Raw genomic sequence first — 18,529 nt, forward strand, 5'->3', positions numbered from 1 at the left:
GTCCCCAGCAGGAGTCCGGCCGGTGTAGGAAAAGGCTGCAGACGCCGGCAGGCTTTGGGTCGACGTCTCTCGGAGGAGGGAACGTTTTGGCCGGTGCGGCCCTCGGCCGATCTCCAGGGACGCCCCACAGAGCCTGCGATGTCAGAAGCGCTTATGGAAGCACCGCTGTCCTGGTAAGGACCCGACCTCAGGAAGGCCGAGTCTTTCTGATCGACAACTTTTTTTTTTGCCCTTTTAGGGCCGCACCGGGCGCATACAGAGGCTCCCAGCCTAGGGGTCCAATCAGAGCTTCAGCTGCCATCCTACACCACAGCCACAGCCGCGCCAGATCCAAAGCGCATCTGCGACCTACACCACAGCTCACGGAAACGCCGGATCTTTAACCCACTGATCGAGGCCAATGGTGGAACCCACATCCTCATGGATACTAGTCGGGGTCTTAACCCACTGAGCCACAGCAGGAGCTCCAGACAGCTCTTTACAGTAAGGGCTCAGAATATTATCCATCGTCCTTGAGGAGGAACTAAAAGTCCTTGACTTTGTTTAATGACTAAGCTATTATTTTTTATTGTTTTCCTTTCTGCATATTCTTTCCCCTGATGGAACGTTTCCTTTGGAACTCAGGGAAGGCCTATGAGGCTAAAGCTTTTTCACAGACAAGAGGCAGGTGGAGGACATTATGCTGGGAGTTGGGGGTGGGTCTGTCTCAGGAGGTCCCCACAGGGTCCTGCTCAGTTACCCGCACAATGAAATACTGCTCAGCAACCAAAGGAACGACGCACTGATAGGGGCCCCAGTGTGGGGGCCTTTAAAAACACCTGGCAAAGTGAAAGCAACCAGTCACCAAAGGGCACATGGTGAGTGGCCCCCTTTCTCTGAATGTTCAGAAGAGACAGAAAGGGGCTCTGTGGTTGCCACAAGGGCCTGGGGACTGGGGATGGGGTACCGAGGCAGTGCCAGCCGAAGGGAGCAGGTTTTTTGGGGAGTGATAAATGTTCCAAAATTAGACAATAGCGATGGTGGCACAGCTCTACGAATATACTAAAAACCAGTGAATTGTACCAAGGAGTGGAAGTGCCGGGTCACATGGAAGCTCCACATTAGACGCTGTGGGAACCGCCGAACGATTTTCCAATTAGCGATGCTGAGCGTGTGCTTTTGTGCTCACTCACTATTGGAATATCTTCTTAGGGAAAACGTCTATTCAGTATCTTGCCCGTTTTTTGGTTTTTGTTTCTGTTTTCTTTTTTGGTCACCCCGCAGCATATAGAGTTCCTGGGCCAGTAAGATCTGAGCTGCAACCTATGCCACAGCTGCAGCAACATGGGATCCTTAACCCATTTTGGGGGCTGGCAATTGAACCTGCTTCCCAGGGCTGCAGAGACACCACTGATCCTGCTTTTTGATTGGAGTGTTTAATTCATTTATATTTAATGTAATGACTATATAAGATTTATAGCTTCCATTTTGCTATTCATTTTCTATGTCTTATGGGGTTTTTTTTATTACTGTATTACCCCATTACTGCCTTATTTTGTGCTAATAGATATTTTCTACAATTTTTCTTGTCCTTCTTTTTTTTTTTTCTTTTGTCTTTTTAGGTCCACACTTGCAGCAGATGGAGGTTCCCAGGCTAGGGGTCGAATTGGAGCTGTAGCTACCAGCCTACGCCAGAGCCACAGCAATGCCAGATCCAAGCTGCATCTGCAACCTACACCACAGCTCACGGCAATGCCGGATCCTTAACACACTGAGCAAGGGCAGGGATCGAACCTGCAACCTCATGGTTCCTAGTCGGATTCGTTAACCACTGCGCCACGACGGGAACTCCTGACTCACTTTCTTAGTGACTTCCCTGGGGATTAAATTTAACATCTTAACTTAGAACGATCTTGTCCATGTCAATATGAACCTAAATTCAATCATACGTAAAAACTTTGCTCTTATGTAATCAATCTTATGTATTTCCCCTTCAGCTTTTGTTTGCTATTTGTCATACAATTACGTTTACATGTTAGAAATTCAGCAACATAGTTTCATGGCTATTGCTCTATGCAGTTATGTTTTAAATCCTACAGGAGAAGAGTTGTAAAGAAAAACGCGCTGCGATACAGTTACCTTTCCAAGGGCTCGTTCTTTCTGAGGATGCGCGGTACTGTCCAGCAGCCTTTCATTTCCCGCCTGCCGCACCACCTCTCATGTTTCTTTTTCTTTGTCGCTTTTGCTTTTTAGGGCCACAGGTACAGCTCATGGACGTTCCCAGGCTAGGGGTCAAATCAGAGCTATAGCTGCAGGCCTCCACCCCAGCCACAGCAACGCCGAATCCTTAACCCACTGAGCAAGCAAGGCCAGGGGTCGAACCTGCAACTTCATGGTTCCTAGTCGGAGTTGTGAACCACTGAGCCACAACGGGAACTCTGAGAACTGTATTTTCTTAGCTCCGCAGGACCTCCCGGGCCACAGGGTGAGTTTCCAAGAGAAAGACTGAGTCTTCCCCAGGCAAGGAAAGATCACCACAGCTGTGTGTGCAAAGGTCTGAGCTGTCCCAGGAGTTTCTGCTGTGGTGCAGCAGGTGAAGGACCCTGGCCTGGGAACCTCCATATGCCTTGGGTGTGGCCCAAAAAGAAAAAAAAGAAAGGTCTGAGCTATTCCAAATGCTTCAAAGAGGGGGTGAGAAAGGATTTCGCAACTCCCTCAGCTGTGATGGTCGCAAACCAACTCAGCTCAAATAAGCAAGAAATCCTGGGCCCATGTTACTTGGAAGTCCAAGGGGTTTAGCTTCAGGTACAGCTGGATCCAGGCCATCCCAGGATGTTGCCTCTCTCCACCTCTCACTCTGCTTGCCTCTGGGGTGCCATCACTCTCCGGGTAGCACGGATAGTTTTTATGGCTCTTGGGGTGACGGCCATACCTAGGACAAATCTCACACTGGGTCTGATTTTGCTCCTGGTTCAAGCACTGTGGGCAGGAGGATGGGCACCATGGCTGGATCGGCCAGGTCAGAGAGGGTCCTGCTATTAACACCTCCCCCAGAACCAGAGCGGCCTCCGAGCCTTCTGGAAACTGAAAGAAGTGCTTGGAGTGGAGGAAGCTCATGTGGCCCCAACAAAGGGCCGTGCGGTTCGGTTCTCACCAGGGACTGCTCTCTGGGGATAACACAGTGACTTAGGTCCTGCCTCGGCCACCGCCTCCCTCCTGGGTCTCCAAGTTGCCCACAGCCTGGGCAAGGCTGTGGGCCTCAGAGTGGCCGCCGTCCAGTGGGTGCCCTGACTCACCCCTGGGGGTGTCAGCTCTGAGGGAGTTGACGTGGCAACTGCTGCCTTGCCTCCTGGCGACGGACCTCAGGCCTGGGCAGCGGAGGGCAGGGCAGGGCAGGGCAGGGCGGGCTGGGCAGCTCTCAAGGCCCTGGCCGCTATGTCTTCCTCCCATTGTCATTTTGGCCCCTGCCTTGTTTCCTTCCGGGCCCTGACCAGAACGCCCTGGAGACTTCAAAGGACAGTGGCTTCCTCAACCCACCCACCCCCAGGCCTGGCTTCTGGGGCTCAGGGCCACCTGCTCCCTCTTTGGGAGACTACGCACAACCCGGCTCCGCAGCCTGGGGCCTGGCACACCTGGCGCACACCCACAGGGGCAAAGCAGGGCAGGGGGGCGCTAGAGAGCAGTCAGCACTCTCCAGCCCCACCTGGGCAGGGCAGAGGTGCTGATGGCAGAGGAAGGCGGTGCCAGAGAGGAAAGGGTACAGGGACGCGCTCCACCCCGACACCCGCCTGGGAATCTCTGCTCCTCACCACCAAAGGCGGCTTCTAGAGCTCACCCCACCTGCAGGCCCACCTCCCAAATGCAAGCAGCCACGGGGACTGTCTGGCCAGGCAGGGGACTCCAGCCTGCTGGGCAACCTCCTGCCTTCAGGGCTGGGCTGTGTCTGAACTCTGTGGGAGCCTGGCCCCACCCAGTGCTTAAGGGAACTCTAGACCGGGAGGCTCCCGGCAAGGCCTGGGAACAGCCTCCCTCCCCCAGTCCTGAAGGAAGACCTTCAAAAGCAGTCAAGGACGATGGCTTCTGAAGTTTAGACCAGAGCAATCATGGGAGGGAGCTGGGGGGCAGAGAAAGAAGCCACTTCTCCCAGCGCCTCTACATCCAGCTCCTTGTGGCTGGAGGCGCCCCCACAGAAGGGGAGGGCACCTTGCCTCTGAAAATGGGTCTGGATCACAGCTCAGGTGTCTTGCTTCCCACAGGAGCCTGTGTCCCCATAACTCTCTGCTCCCCGCCTGCCCGCCCAGGGGACACAGAGGTGGCCTCCCCACCCCCAGGGCTTCTTGGGTCACTCGAGCCCCCCCCCAGTCCAGGGCAGGCTGCTGGGGGCTGCAGCGTGCTCCCTGCAGACACCAACAAGCAAAGGCTCGGACTGCTGTCCTGCGATGGGGTCAGAGCTCGGGCTGCTCAGAGCCAGGGCCACCTGCTGGCAGCCCAGGGAGGAGGCAGCTGCTGTGTTGGCCGGGCGGGGATCAAAGGAGGTGTGGGGCCTTTTCTAGAAACGAGGCTGGTGGCTCAGGGGAGGGCAGCATTCTTGAGTAGGAGGATCCCGGGACTGGCTGCAGCCTCACCAGCCAGTCTCTCCTGCGTCCCACTCCCCAGCCCCTCCTGTGCCTGGACTTCGCAACAGGCCCTGGGGCAAATTCCCTGGCAGCCCCTCCCATAAAGCAGCGGGTGAGTGCTGCTACCCCAGACCACCAGGGGGTGACCAGAAGGCCACCCCTGCCCCCTAAACCTCCTGCCTGGCTGACTCAGTGCCCCCCAGCCTCAGGGTGGACACCCCACTGCCTGTGACCGCCAGAGCCTGAATGGGTCCTGGGCCTAGACTCCAGGTCCTGGGGCACCTGCGTGTGTTGGGCGGGGCGGGGTTCCATGAGGCAGTGGGGAAGCAGGAGTCCTCGGTGCGAGAGCATACATGACCCTGGGCTCTCTGAGTACCTGGAGGGGCCGGCCCCTGCTGGACAGGCCAGGCTCCAGCTCGGGCTCCGGGGCCTAGGGGCACAGAGAAGGTCGTTCCCGGGATTGAATCCAATGACGGAAGCCAAGTGCTTTATTGTACAAACCGCACAGAGTCCCCGGCCGGGCCCTGGCTCTGAGCCTGCCCTGTGCCCCAGGCTCTCCCGTGGAGTGTGCAGGGGTCCCGGACTGGCCGCGTGTGGGCCGGGCCTCCCGGGGCCGTGGGCAGACAGGCACTGCGGCAGCCCCAACCCGAAGACGCGGGGGTGGGGGTGGGGTGGAGTGAAGTCCCCGCCCCGACTCAGGGTCCACAGGGGTCCACACAGTCCTTCCTGCTCTGGAACACGCGGTAGATGCTGGTGGGCGGGAACATGGTGACAGCACCGAGCAGGGAGCCCACCTGGATGGCCACGCCAGCTGCCAACAATGCCGGCGGGCCGCCCCCATGCAGCAGGGAGCTGGCAGCCACCTTCACGTACGAGAACACGCCCAGACACAGAGCCCACAACACCACCTGGGAGGGTGGACACGGGAGCACTCTGAGCGCACTGGCCACGTCGCTCTAGGGCCGTCCCCTCCCTACCGCCACCTCTGCTTCAGTGTCCCCAGTGTACTTACCACAAGGACCACCCCTGCAGAGGTGCCCACCAGGGGTGGGCAGGGGCTCAGGATTGCCAGTGCCATCAGGTAGGCCCCAAAGAGTGTGCCAAGCAGAGAGAGACCACCCAGCCCTGCCAGGGACCTGCCAGGAGTGAGCGAAAACTCAGGGCTGGCTGTGCCAGTCACAGGCCCTCAGCCCTAAGTCCCCCCACCCCGGCCCCGCCGAGTGGCTTGGGGATCCCTTGCGTACCTGCATAGAATGCCCATGGCCAGGAAGCAGGCGAGGGGGTTGGCGGCACTTCCCAGCACCACGGCCAAGTGGTAGGCCAAGCGCCCATAGGGCAAGCTCGAGTAGCTCTGCACGGCAGGCAACACGCCGTTGGTCAGAGCACTGGTGGTGGCCAGCAGGCCCAGCAGGCAGGCACCACGGGCGGAGAGCAGCCGATGGGCTGCAGGGTCTGGGCTGGGGGTGTTGCCTGCTGCCTGACTAGGTGGCTCTTGCAGCGGCGAGGCCTCTTCCTCTTCCTCCTCCTCCACTCCTGGGGCGCCCCCCCGCAGGCCAGTCCCTGGGCCCTCTGTGGGGATAGATGCCAGTGATGGTAACAACAGCAGGAGGCCCTGGAAGGCGGCAGCTGAAATGACCAGTAGGGCAGTCAAGGCCCCAAAGAAGGCGCTGGCAGAAAAACGCTCTGGGAAGTCCAGGGGGGGGCCTGGGGTGCCATTGGCGGGAGCCGGCGGGCACTCGAGGCGGCCCACACCCTGTCCTAGGGCCAGCACACAGGGCAGCAGGGCACTGAGGCCCTGACCCAGGAAGAAGGAACGCAAGAAGGGAGGCGGCAAGCGGCTCAGGAAGGGCAGATAAGTGACGTTGGAGGCGCAGCAGGCCAGCGCCAACACAAAGGTCAGGGCCAGGAAGGCCACGGAGTGCACCTGTCCTGCCACCACTTGCCACAGTGGGGCCAGCAGGGCTGTGCCCACCACACTCAGTGCCTGCACCACCTGGATGGGGGCCCGCTCGCCCTTGCCCGGGGCCAGCCGCCTCCACAGGGTCACCACCAGCAGGCCCAGGTTTCCCAGTGCCACGAGCACAGAGAGGTACGAGGGGAGACTCCATCCTGCAAGGAATGAGAGGACACCCTGTCAAGGCAGGGCACCGAGGGACAGAGGGCAGCAGCAGCCCACCTTCTTGGGCCATTCCCACTCACCCTCTGGAAGGACTTTCACCACAACAGGCAGCTCCACCCAGATCCCGTTGATGGCTGCCCATGAGCCCATGCCAAAGAGGGCTACCAGAAGGTGGGTCAGCACCAGACGGCCCAGCGGGGGTGCTGCCATTCAGCTCAAGGCTGGGGGCCTCCAGGACAGGGAAAAGGTCACAGCCAGCTCTTCTTTCCCCACCTAGGTCCAAAGAAGATGCTCCAGCTCTTCTGGGAACTGAAGATCTCGTCCAGCTTGACAGAAGAACACACATGCAGGGTCACAAGAAAGAAACACAGAACTGGAGTCGAAGAGGACCGGGCAGTTCCCGTCGTGGCTCAGCGGTCACGAACCCAACTAGCATCCATGAGGATGCGGGTTCCATCCCTGGCCTCACTCAAGTGGGTTAAGGATCCCGCGCTGCCCCTGAGCTGTGGTGTAAGTCAAGTCGCAGACCGGGCTGGAATCTGTGGTTGCTATGACTGTGGTGTAGATATGGTTGTGGTGTAGACCGGCGGCTAGACCTCGGATTCGACCCCTAGGCTGGGAATTACCACATGCTGCAGGTGCAGTCCTAAAACTACAAAAAAAAATTAGAAAAAAAATTTAAGAGGACCAGACCTCCAAGACCAGGGAAACCGGGGGGTGGGTGCTGGGATCTTGACCCAGCAAGGCAGGAATTGGGAAGGTGCCACAGACAAGAGGAGCATGATGAAACAAGGCCATGATCTTCGGGTCTGAGTTCCCAAGAGCACCACCACACTCACCCGCAAAGGCACGAGACAAGCACTCCGGGGCAGGGCCACCTCTCAGGAGCCACACGCCTCCTGTGTATGCGAGCCTGCCAACAGCCAGGGCCGAGTCGAGACTGGGGGTGTGGCCGCGGCGGGCGCGGCCCTCGCTGTATCAGGCGGCTCGCGGAGATCCGTCCGATGCGCCGGGGTCCCTGCAACTCCCGGTCGGGCACCACGCGCTCCGTGACCCGAGGGTCAGCAGTCCCGCCACGCTCGTGGGCCCCGCCTCCAGCACAGGGTCGCGGCCCCAGACCAGAACCGGTGGGGTCGGGAAAGGCAGTCAAGCCCGAGAGAGGACTGCAACTCACCGGTCCGGACACGGGAGAGGCGGACACGGGAGAGCCACCCGCGGGCGCGCCCACGGCATGGCCCAGCCCCGGAAACCCCGTATCGGAAGTCGGCCCCGGGCCCAGACCCCGCCCCCTGCAGGACGGACCTCGCCTGCGCGCAATGGTCCCCGCTCTTCCACGGCAAGGCCCGCCCCTTCCGCCTCGCTGGGCGGAGCTTGGAGCGTCCGGAGTGGAGATGGCGCCCGCGGGGTCCCGGCGGGCCCGGCGCGCGGTCCGGTTCGCGCAGCCGGCTGAGAACTGGTGGTGGGATCGGCTGGCGCCGAGCGGCTCCGGATACCATTTGCTGCAATCGGACAGCATGCTGCTGGTGATTCCAGGCCCGGGGCCCGCCCGTCCTCGCGGGCAGAGGCGCGCTGCCCGCCGCGCTAAGCGGCTGCGACCCCCAGGGTCCCGCGCCGCCGAGACCAAAGCCAAGCCCGGGGCCTCGCCTGCGCCCGCGCCCGCCCCCGCGCCCGCGCCGCAGCAGGTGCCCGACCCGGGCTGGGGCGACCGCATTCCCTTGGAAATCCTGTTGCAGATTTTCGGCCTGCTGGTGGTGGACGGGCCCATGCCCTTCCTCGGCAGGTACCCCAAGCCCATCACCCACAGCGCTGCAGTTCGGATTGCGTGCCAGCGGGTGGCTGAACTCCCAGACAGCGCAGTCTCTCAGGGGGTCCAATTGGAACCCCAGGGGCCCGACTTTGAATTGAGGTGTCTGCATTGTTGTGAGAACTGGGGGAGCAGGTCCCTCCTCTAAGAAATTGCATAGCGGGAGCCAGTGGGGGCGAGCATCGGCCACAAAAGGCCCAGCCCTCAGCAGAGATTTTCTCTCAGGGCTGCACGTGTGTGCCGCCGCTGGCATGAGGCCGCCTCCCAGCCCGTTCTCTGGCACACCCTGACCCTGTCACCCCCGCTGGCAGGCCGCCGGGCCAAGAGTGGAGCCAAGGCGGAGAAGAAGCTCCTGGCTTCCCTGCAGTGGCTTATGCCAAATCGGTGAGAAGTTCCACATTTTCTCATCCCCTCACTCCACTTGTGTGATGGGTGGAAAGCCCCAGGCCCCGGCCTCTATGGACCAAGGCCATGGGTGGGGAGAATGCCGACAGAGGGGCAGCCTGGGAACACCCGGCAGCTCTGCCTCTGCTGTTGGCCCAGGTTCTCACAGCTCCAGAGGCTGACTCTCATCCACTGGAAGTCCCAGGTGCACTCTGTGTTGAAGGTGAGAGCTCGAGGCTGCCCTGGTCTCCAGCCATGACATTCTGGGGTTGCCCAGTACTTCCAGGGAGGGGGTCAGACACCATGAGGCTCAACGCTGCCCCATGGGCGTGCCTGCTTGGTTCTCCTTTCCTGGTGTCTCCTCCAGCAGGGAGATGCGAGAGGTGGGAGCACCTAGGTAAGCCTGGCCCGGCCAGAAAGGAGGCCATGGCTGAAGCAGTAAAGTGGGGTCGGCACCAGCCACGGGCCTCTCTCTCACTTGTGGACCACAGCCTGCCCTCCCCCAGCCCCAACTGGCCCTCCGTCTTCCACAGCTGGTTAGCGAGTTCTGTCCCCAGCTCGCCTTCCTCAGGCTTTCTGACTGCCACGGTGTGACCCCTGACACTCTGATCATGCTAGCCAGAGCCTGCCCCCAGCTCCACAGCCTGGATTTACAGCACTCCATGGTGAGCCCTGCACACACCCCCCCCCCCACACACACACACACCAGGGCCTGGGGAAGCCTGGGCTGAGGTGACAGGTCCCCCTTTGCCGGGTCCCCAGGTGGAGTCCACGGCTGTTGTAAGCTTCTTGGAGGAGGCGGGACCCCGGATGCGGAAGCTGTGGCTGACCTACAGCTCTCAGACAACAGCTATCTTGGGTGCACTGCTGGTAGGTTGGCGACAGGCAGGAGCAGAGCAGAGCTGGATGCTGAGCCAGGCGCTGCCAGGCCTCTGACTCTGCACTCTCCCCGCCTCTCCAGGGCAGCTGCCCACAGCTCCAGGTCCTGGAGGTGAGCACTGGCATCACCGACAACCACACTCCCCTCCAGCTGCCTGTCGAGGCTCTGCAGAGAGGCTGCCCCCGGCTACAGGTACCTGATACCCCACCTCTTGCCGCTGTCTCCCCCTCCCTGGCTGCAGCCTGGGTCTTGCTCCCAGGTGCTGCGGTTGCTGAACCTGATGTGGCTGCCCAAGCCTTCCGGACGAGCTGTGACTCCTGGCCCAGGCTTCCCCGGCCTTGAGGAGCTCTGCCTCGCCAGCTCCACCTGCAACTTTGTGACCAATGAGGTCCTGGATCGCCTGCTCCATGGCTCCCCTAACCTGCGCTTGCTGGATCTTCGTGGCTGTCTTCGAGTTACACCTGCTGGCCTGTGTGAGCTGCCATGTCAGGGTCAGCACTCTCTGGGTGGTGGCTGAGCAGGTGGGATGTGGGGATTCTTGCCCACCCCGTAGCTCACGCCCCCTCCTCTCACTGCCAGAGCTGGAGGAGCTTCACCTGGGCCTGTATGGCATGTCGGATCGGCTGACTTTAGCAAAGGAGGGCAGCCCTCTGTTGACCCAGAAGTGGGGTCACACTCTGCGGGAACTGGACTTGTGTGGCCAGGGCTTCAGCGAGAAGGACCTGGAGCAGGCCTTAGCTGCCTTCTCAGGCACCCCTGTGGGTTCACATCTGGCCCTGTGCTCCCTCAACCTCAGGGGCACCCGGGTCACACCAAGCACAGTCAGGTCAGCAACCGCCCCCCCCCCCAGTTCCTTGAAGTCAGGATCACTTGCCCCCCCATCCTGCCTGGCTTGCCAACTCCAGGGGTCTAAAGAGGGGGGCTCATCCCAGCTAAGCCCCTCCCTGGGGTTGGCCTTGGGGATACCAAGGGTACTGGGCTTGGGTCTTGAGGACAGTAGGTGTCAAACCCAGCTGTGCTGGCCTGGCCCTGCCAGGGGTGGGGGAGGACCCTGGATCTCCTGCAGGCCAGTGACCCCCCCCCCACTTCCTGCCCTGCCCCCACAGCTCAGTGATCAGCAACTGCCCAGGTCTGCGGTACCTCAACCTGGAGTCCTGCCGCTGCCTTCCGAGGGGCCTGAAACGGGCCTACAGGGGCCCAGAGGAAATCCGGTGGTGCCTGGAGCAACTGCTCACCAGCCTACCCGCTCCAAGCTAGGCAGCTCCAGGCAGCCCTGCCGGCCCACCTTCCCATTTGGGAAGTCTGAGCACTTGGTTACAAGAAAACATTTTTGGAGTTCCCATCGTGGCGCAGTGGTTAACGAATCTGACGAGGAACCGTGAGGTTGCGGGTTCCATCCCTGGCCTTGCTCAGTGGGTGAAGGATCTGGCGTTGCCGTGAGCTGTGGTGTAGGTTGCAGGCGCGGCTCGGATCCTGCCTTGCTGTGGTGTAGGCCGGCAACTGCAGCTCTGATTAGACCCCTAGCCTGGGAACCCCCATATGCCGCAAGTGTGGCCCTATAAAAGACAAAAAGTAAAAAACAAAAATAAAGCATTTTTAGGGGAGTTCCTGTCCTGGCTCAGTGGTAATGAACCCGACTAGTATCCATGAGGACACAGGTTCAATCCCTGCCCTCGCTCAATGGGTTATGGATCTGGCATTGCCGTGAGCTGTAGTTTAGGTTACAGAGATGGGGCTCAGATCTGGTGTGGGTACAGTGTAGGCCGGCAGCTGTAGCTCCGACTGGACCCCTAGCCTGGGAGCTTCCATATGCTGCTGGTGCGGCCCTAAAAAGAGAGAAAAAAAACAAACAAACCTTTTTTTTAGGAACTCTAGTGTGATCTCTGGGATCAGGGTCGGGGGACAGGGGTTGTCCCTGAGGGAACTAGGTAAGGCTGGCCCAGAAGCCCCCCAGGGCTCCTGAGTCTGCCCGAGGCTGTGCCCTGTGCTCACTCCTGGGCTCAGACTCTTGGACTGAACGTGTGTGTGTGTGTGTTTTCCACCCGCAGGGGCACTAAGGTGAGTTGCCTGTAATTGTATGTGAGGCTCTGACCTGAGCAGAGGTGGCAGTGGAGGGAGAGGCCAGGCTCAGCCATGGGGTTCACTGTGGGGCACCTGCCTGCAGTTTTCTCTCCAGCCGAGGCCTGGGAGTGTCCCATTACCCCCCTGTCGGGTGAGGACTGTGAACCAGGCCAGTGGGGTAGGGATCAGCTGGGAAGAGCAGCTCTTGGCGGGGCCAGCCTGTGACTCCCTGGAGAAGAAGGGGTGACCATCCGGCCGGCCCTTCTAGAACCCGCCTCCCAGAGCTTCTAGAACCCCGGCAGCCCCATCTGGACGGCCACCTGGTGTGGCTCCCCTGCCACTGCCTGAGCGTCTCCTTCCCGACCGCGGTGCTGGAGGCTGTTTTCTCCCGGTACTCTCCTCCAGCGCGGCTGTGGGCAGCGGGCAGTGGCCACAGACGCCGCCCAGCCGACCGTCTGTACCTGACCCAGGTCCCCAAGAGCCGGATCAGCAGCCTGCCCACGACCTCGGGCGGCAAGCCCTTCCAACTCTGGGCCCTAGGACTCTTCTGTACCGAGCGAAACCTGGCCAAGCGCCTCAAGAGCAATTGTTTCTACCCGTTCACGCAGCTGCAGCCCAACGGTGCGCGCTGGGCGCCGCGGGGGCGGGGGCGGGGGCGGGGCCTGGGATCTGAGCGGGGCGGGCCGTGGTGAGGGGCGGGGCCAGGGCCCAGGGCCCCGGGGGGGGGGGGCGGTAGAACCGCAGGCTGGACGCACCCCGCGGCCCGGGGCCCTGCGCGAGGCCGGCGGATCCAGGCCCGAGCCCTGGCACTGCCACCTCGGGCTGCGCGGGGGGCCCGCTAGCCTCACGCGCTTCGCCGCGCCGCCCCCAGTCTTCGTGCTCGAGTACTACCTGGACACGCTGTGGAAGGGGACTCTGCTCTTCGCCGTCTGCCTCTTGCTCATCAGCTTCGGCCTCGTGAGCCAGGTCTGAGCTCCCGGGCCCTCCCCCCACGACCTTCCGCCCCTGAGGGCGGGGCCCGCCGCACGGCGCTCCGCCCCCCGGCCCCGCGGCGGCTCAGAAGGCCCCGGCTGCGCCCCCCGCAGGTGCAGAAGCAGGAGACTTGGGGCTTCCCTGCCTTCGGCATGGGCGTGGGCCTGTGGCTCACGATCTCGTCGCTGCCGCGGCGCCGCCTAGTGCTGAACCACACGCTCGGCATGTACCACTTCTCCATCCAGGGCCGCACCGTGTGTCAGGGCCCCATGCACCTGGTCTATGTGCGCCTGGCGCTCAGCTCCGATGGTGAGGCATGGGGCGGTTGGCAATCTGAGGGACAGCACGCAAGCGAAGGGGAAACCTCGTGGGGTGGGGTGGGGAGGGGCGGGCAGGTGGGGCCCCACCCCGCCCCGCCCCCGGAGCCCTGCCCCGAAGCCCTGCCCCGGAGCCTCCTGCCCGCTCCTTCTCCGAGTGCAGGGCTGAGCAGTTTGCCCCTCTCCAGCCTATGGGAGGTGCTTCTTCCAGCTGGTTCTGAGCGGCCACAAGCTGGAGCCGCTGGTGCTGGTGCAGCTGTCTGAGCGCTACGAGGTGGGTCCTGCCCAGCCCGCCAAGGGGCCCCAGATACGCCCCGCTGCCCTCCTTGGTTCAGCATGACGGGGGCGGGGGGGGGGGACGACGGACACGACGACACTGTCGAGGATCATAGAATGGGCTCCGTTTCCCAGGTAGAGGGTGTATACCAGGGTCACCGGCCCTGGCCTTCGAGCTGGGAGCCGGTGGAGAGGGCGCGGGGGCTGACGGGCAGGGCTGGAGACGCAGTCTGGCAAGGAGTGGGGGTCGCCTCAGCGGCAGTGGTGGCGAGGCTTCTCTTGTCTCGGCAAGAGCTGACCGCCATCTGCTCGCACAGCAAATGGAATACCTGGGCCGTCACATCGCCCGCAAGCTCAACATTAACTATTTCGACTGTCTGGCCACATCGTACCGGCACGTCGTCCGCCACTGGCCACAGGGGGCCACCTTCAGCCCCTACATCATGCCCCGCAAGACTGGTGCCAAAGACAAGCCAAGCTTTCAGTCCGACCAGGATGTATGGCGCCGCCAGCCAGCACCCACCGCTCCCTCCAGCCCAGGACTGCATTGTCCCTTCCCCTCCAATCTCCCTCCTCCACCACTGCCCTAATTCTCCATAAAGCCCTCTTGCCTCAAGCCAGGTTGCCTTCTCTGCACAGGTGCACGCGTCACAGGGCCTCAGAGAGCAACCCTGGAGTTTGGGTTAGAAGGTGGGGTAGCAGCGACAAGCAGCTAGGCTTCTATGACTCGTGTGGAACCCACCACCTCTCTTGGTAGTGGCACTGAATTGGTCCTCCCTGGTGTCAGAAGTGCTGACCAAGGCGCAGAAGTCAGAATCTGATTGGTCCGGTATGAGCCAGGCCCCTCTTCTGGTCCAATCGGCAATGGTTGGGGGCGCAACTGCAGGTCAAGCCCTGTGCGGAGAAAGGGTCTTTCTGGCCAGGGACAGGTCCTGGACCAGACAGTCTCCAAGTTGCAACTGCAGAGCCCTCCAGTGCTCCAGGCCTGCTGGGGCAGGAGACCCAGGATGTCCCTGAAGCGGGCGCCTGCCCACCTGCTGGAAACCCAGCCCCCTGTTCCCCGTCCGGTGGGTGTTCTCCCCTCTGGATGCCTGCAGCTACTGTGGGAGCAGAGAAGGCAGGGCAGCCGGCACTGTCCACCTGGACCTCCCTCAGCACCTTCCCTCAGGGCCGTGCTCATGGCCCAGGTCCACTGCGTCAGCTGAGTGGCCCAGAACAAGGACCAGCTGCGGAAATCGCAAAATGAAAACATGGAGGTCGGTGTTAAAAAGTTAAGAATTTCCAGGAGTTGCCATCATGGCACAGTGGTTAACGAATCCGACTAGGAACCATGAGGTTGCGGGTTCGATCCCTGGCCTTGCTCAGTGGGTTAAGGATCCAGTGTTGCCGTGAGCTGTGGTATAGGTTGCAGATGTGGCTCAGATCTGGTGTTGCTGTGGCTCTGGCGTAGGCCGGCAGCAACAGCCCTGATTGGACTCATAGCCTGGGAACCTCCATATACTGTGGGTGCGGCCCTAAAAAGACAAAAAAAAAAAAAAAGTTAAAAATTTCCAGGAGTTACCATCGAGGGGCAGCAGAAAATGAATCTGACTAGGAACAGCCATAGCAATGCAGGATCCAAGCTGCGTCTGTAACCTACACCACAGCTCTTGGAAATGCCAGATCCTTAGCCCACTGAGCAAGGCTAGGGATCGAACCTGTGTCCTTGTGGGTGCTAGTCAGATTTATTAACTGCTGAGCCACAGCAGGAACACCTTCAAGGGTTCAGTATTGGAGTTGCTATGAGGAGCTGAGAGGTCGCCTGGAGTGCTGAGGGGGGAGGTTTTGGGGAAGAGGGGCCAGGAAGCCTAATGGGTACAATGCAGGCCCAAGTTAGGAGACCAGGCAGAGGGGAGGGCCAGGGAAGGGCGGGACTCCCTGGGGAGTGGGGAGGGTGTGGGGAAGGGCCAGGAGGTTGTGGGAGTCGTGCAGGGAGAGAAGGGCAGCTGGGACCTCGGTAGGGCAGCAGGCTGCCGTAGCACAGGGGATTTGCTGGCAGGCTGGAAAGGAGTTTCTGGTTGGGCCCTGGAGCTCGAGGAGCATGGGGAGGAGGGATTGAGGAATCAGGACTTGTGAGCTGGGGGGGATTTCGAGAAGGCAGGGAGGCCCTGGGAAGAGGGGCAGGAGCAGGAAGCACAGCTCTGGAGCCATCATCCTACATGCCTGGCAATGCATGGGTAGAGAAAGAAAACTGGGGGAGTTCCCGTAATGGCTCAGTGGAATTGAATCTGACGAGTATCCATGAGGACACAGGTTCAATTCCTGGCCTCGCTCAGTGGGTTAAGGATCTGGCGTTGCCATGAGCTGTGGCATAGGTCGCAGACACAGCTTGGATCTGGCGTGGCTGTCGCGCAGGCCTGTAGCTACAGCTCCAATTCGACCTGTAGCCTGGGAACCTCCATATACTGTGGGTGCAGCCCTAAAAAGACAAAAAAAGAAAGAACACACAGAGGGGTTAGGGGACCCATGTCCACTGAGGTGGGGGCTCACCAGGGGTTGGAGGACCCCCTGAAGGGCCTCAGGAGGGGCTGAACAGCCCTGCAGGAGTGGCGGTGGGTGGGGGGTGCCAAGGGCAGAGAGAACAGGGGGCTGTTTATGGGAGTGAGTGTTCTTTTTTTTTTTGGTCTTTTTTGGTCTTTTTTGCCATTTCTTGGGCCGCTTCCGCGGCATATGGAGGTTCCCAGGCTAGGGGTCAAACTGGAGCTGCAGCTGCCAGCCTACGCTAGAGCCACAGCAACGCAGAATCCGAGCCGAGTCTGCAATCTACACCACAGCTCACGGCAACGCCAGATCGTCAACCCACTGAGCAAGGGCAGGGATTGAACCCGCAACCTCATGGTTCCTAGTCGGATTCATTAACCACTGCGCCACGAGGGGAACTCCCTTTGTTTTTTTTTAATTTGGGTGCAGCATGGCTTCTCAATGTGGGATCTTGGTTCCCAGACCAGGATTGAACCCAGGCTACAGCAGTGAAAGCACAAAATTCTAACCACTAGACCACCAGGAAACTCCCTTATTCACTTGCAAATGCATATTGCTGTGCAGGTGGGAATAGCCTCACAGAGAGCTATTTATTATGAAGCAGGTGACAAGAGACATTTGCAAGAAAAACAGTCTTGGCTGGCAGCAGAGAAGACGACTGGGGACACCGTCAGAATGGGAAGCAGGCCCCCCTGCCCATCTTCCATTTGTTCCTCAGAAAAGACTCCCCCCCCCATGTTTAGCTGGCATATAAACCCACCCAATAAAGACTGCATTTTCCAGACCCTGGTCCATAGAGCCAGGTGGTCTGGCGACTAATTCCTGGCCAAGGCCACATTGTTATGTGTAGGCCAAGGGGGTGGAGCAGGGGGACCCTGAGCCCACCTCCTCCCACAGGGACCAACATTGCAGCTATTTACGGGGAATGAGCAGCAGAAAGGCTCTTCCCAACGAAAGCGAAAGCGAGGAAGAGGGAGCCACACCAGATGGGCAGGAGGGGCGGAGACCAGAGTCAAGACCTCGCCCAGGGGGCGACCCTCTGCGTGATCCAGGTCTGCAAAAGCCCAACCGGCCAGGGGCCAGCCCGCTACCCGCGCGCCCACAGTGGCAGGCCCTGGAAGCGCAGAAGGACCCTGGCAGCCCACACAGAGGGCACCCTGGAGCATACAGCTCTGGTGACCAGAGGGAGGGTGCTGCTGCGTCGCATGGGGGGGTCTGCTACAAAAACCGCTTCTCCCAGACTAGGAAACATAACAGATCCACCTGATCCGGAGAAATAAAAGGACCGCCCTGGTGGTGCAGCAGGTTAAGCCGCAGCCTCCTGGTTCCTAGTCGGCCTGTTTCCGCGGCGCCTCGACGGGACCTCCAGGGCCCGTGTTCTTGACCTGCTTCGCGGCTACAGAAATTTTGAAGACCAAGTTCTCTCCATTTTGAAAGACATTTGTCTCTTCGTCCAAGCCGATCCGACGCCTTTAAAACTATGTCAGAGTTCCCTTCGTGGCTCAGCAGTTAACGAATCTGACTACCATCCATGAGGACGCAGGTTCGATCCCTGGCCTTGCTCAGTGGGTTAAGGATCCGGCGTTACCGTGGAGCTGTGGTGTTTGTCACAGACGCGGCTCGGATCTCTCGTTGCTGTGGCTGTGGGGTAGGCCGGCAGCTGTAGTTCCGATTAGAGGTCTAGCCTGGGAACCTCTGTGGGTGCGGCCCTAAAAAGCAAAAAAAAAAAAAAAAAAATTACCCTGCGTCTGGGCTCACTAAGGTTCAGGTTCTTTGTGCCTCTGCACAGAAGCAATTTAGCAAGAGAGGCAAGAAACAGATTTATTAGGATAGGACGTTTGTGAGAGATGCAAGCGGGCAGCCAAGCAAGCTCTGCCTGAGGATCCGGCGGGCCAGTTTTATCATCCAAGGGGAGTGGGGGTTGGAAAGCCCTCCTCTCCCTTTCTGAGAGCAGTAAGGTGTGTATTCAAATCAGCTGAAGGGCGGTCCTCAAACTCCTGCTCTGGGTCTGAATCTGAACGCAGGCCTCATCCCATCCCCCGCCCAATGACCTGAAGCAGTTCTCGAACTTCTGCTAGTCAAGCAAACCTGCCTTGTTCTGACGGCGTCCTTGAACTCACGGTGGCCCCCAACATCCGCCAGGTGTCCCTCTTTATCCATGATGCCCTACAGGGACTCCTACAACCACCTGTGCCTACTCTGTCCCTATCAGCTGTAGCTCTGATTGGACCCCTAGCCTGGGAACTTCCATATGTCACAAGTAGGGCCCTAAAAAAAAAAAAAAAAAAAAGCTAAATAAATAAATAAAAATTAAAAAAAAATTAAAGCTATGTTGGAGGAGTTCCCATTGTGGCTCAGTGGATTAAGGACCCGAAGCTGTCTCTGTGAGGGTATGGGGTTTTTTTGTTTGTTTTGACTTTTTTTTTTTTAAAGGGTCACGTCCACAGCACATGGAGATTGCCAGGCTAGCTGCTGAATTGGAACTGTAGTCGATGGCCTACCCTACCGCCACAACAACGCCAGATAAGAGCCTCATCCATGGCCTACACCACAGCTCATGGCAATGCAGTATCCTTAACCCACTGAGTGAGGCCAGGGATT

The 18,529-nt window shown here is 59.9% G+C and overlaps 3 protein-coding genes across 7 annotated transcripts; 2 read left to right on the forward strand and 1 right to left on the reverse strand.

Annotated features, from left to right (window-relative positions):
• Window positions 1-5,055: 5,055 nt before the first annotated feature.
• Window positions 5,056-12,804, reverse strand: SLC52A2 (solute carrier family 52 member 2). 4 transcript variants are annotated; one of them, XM_047785633.1, is made up of 5 exons: window positions 12,735-12,804; window positions 6,795-7,040; window positions 5,840-6,704; window positions 5,608-5,731; window positions 5,056-5,503 (listed from the first exon to the last, which is right to left on the reverse strand). In XM_047785633.1, exons 2-5 carry the CDS (start codon window positions 6,922-6,924, stop codon window positions 5,291-5,293), a joined length of 1,332 nt encoding a protein of 443 aa, XP_047641589.1. In that variant the 5' UTR covers window positions 6,925-7,040; window positions 12,735-12,804; the 3' UTR covers window positions 5,056-5,290. The 4 variants fall into 4 exon arrangements, with proteins under 4 accessions (XP_047641589.1, XP_047641588.1, XP_047641590.1 ...); XM_047785632.1 differs by lacking the exon at window positions 12,735-12,804 and adding an exon at window positions 7,554-7,684; XM_047785634.1 differs by lacking the exon at window positions 12,735-12,804 and adding an exon at window positions 7,554-7,614 and having other exon boundaries at window positions 6,795-6,987.
• FBXL6 (F-box and leucine rich repeat protein 6) lies at window positions 7,704-11,174 on the forward strand. Of its 2 annotated transcripts, XM_047785544.1 has the most exons (9): window positions 7,704-8,494; window positions 8,744-8,902; window positions 9,062-9,125; window positions 9,436-9,567; window positions 9,665-9,772; window positions 9,864-9,974; window positions 10,042-10,273; window positions 10,362-10,608; window positions 10,889-11,174. In XM_047785544.1, the coding sequence occupies exons 1-9, from the start codon at window positions 7,719-7,721 to the stop codon at window positions 11,037-11,039; spliced, it is 1,980 nt and encodes a 659-aa protein (XP_047641500.1). In that variant the 5' UTR covers window positions 7,704-7,718; the 3' UTR covers window positions 11,040-11,174. The 2 variants fall into 2 exon arrangements, with proteins under 2 accessions (XP_047641500.1, XP_047641501.1); XM_047785545.1 differs by lacking the exon at window positions 10,889-11,174 and having other exon boundaries at window positions 10,042-10,255; window positions 10,362-10,432.
• Window positions 11,916-14,024, forward strand: TMEM249 (transmembrane protein 249). Its single transcript, XM_047785390.1, has 6 exons — window positions 11,916-11,927; window positions 12,026-12,464; window positions 12,715-12,809; window positions 12,929-13,124; window positions 13,321-13,406; window positions 13,726-14,024. The coding sequence occupies exons 1-6, from the start codon at window positions 11,916-11,918 to the stop codon at window positions 13,996-13,998; spliced, it is 1,101 nt and encodes a 366-aa protein (XP_047641346.1). The 3' UTR covers window positions 13,999-14,024.
• Window positions 14,025-18,529: the final 4,505 nt, after the last annotated feature.

The sequence above is a fragment of the Phacochoerus africanus genome, chromosome 6, assembly GCF_016906955.1.
Source record: "Phacochoerus africanus isolate WHEZ1 chromosome 6, ROS_Pafr_v1, whole genome shotgun sequence".
Lineage (NCBI taxonomy): Eukaryota > Metazoa > Chordata > Mammalia > Artiodactyla > Suidae > Phacochoerus > Phacochoerus africanus.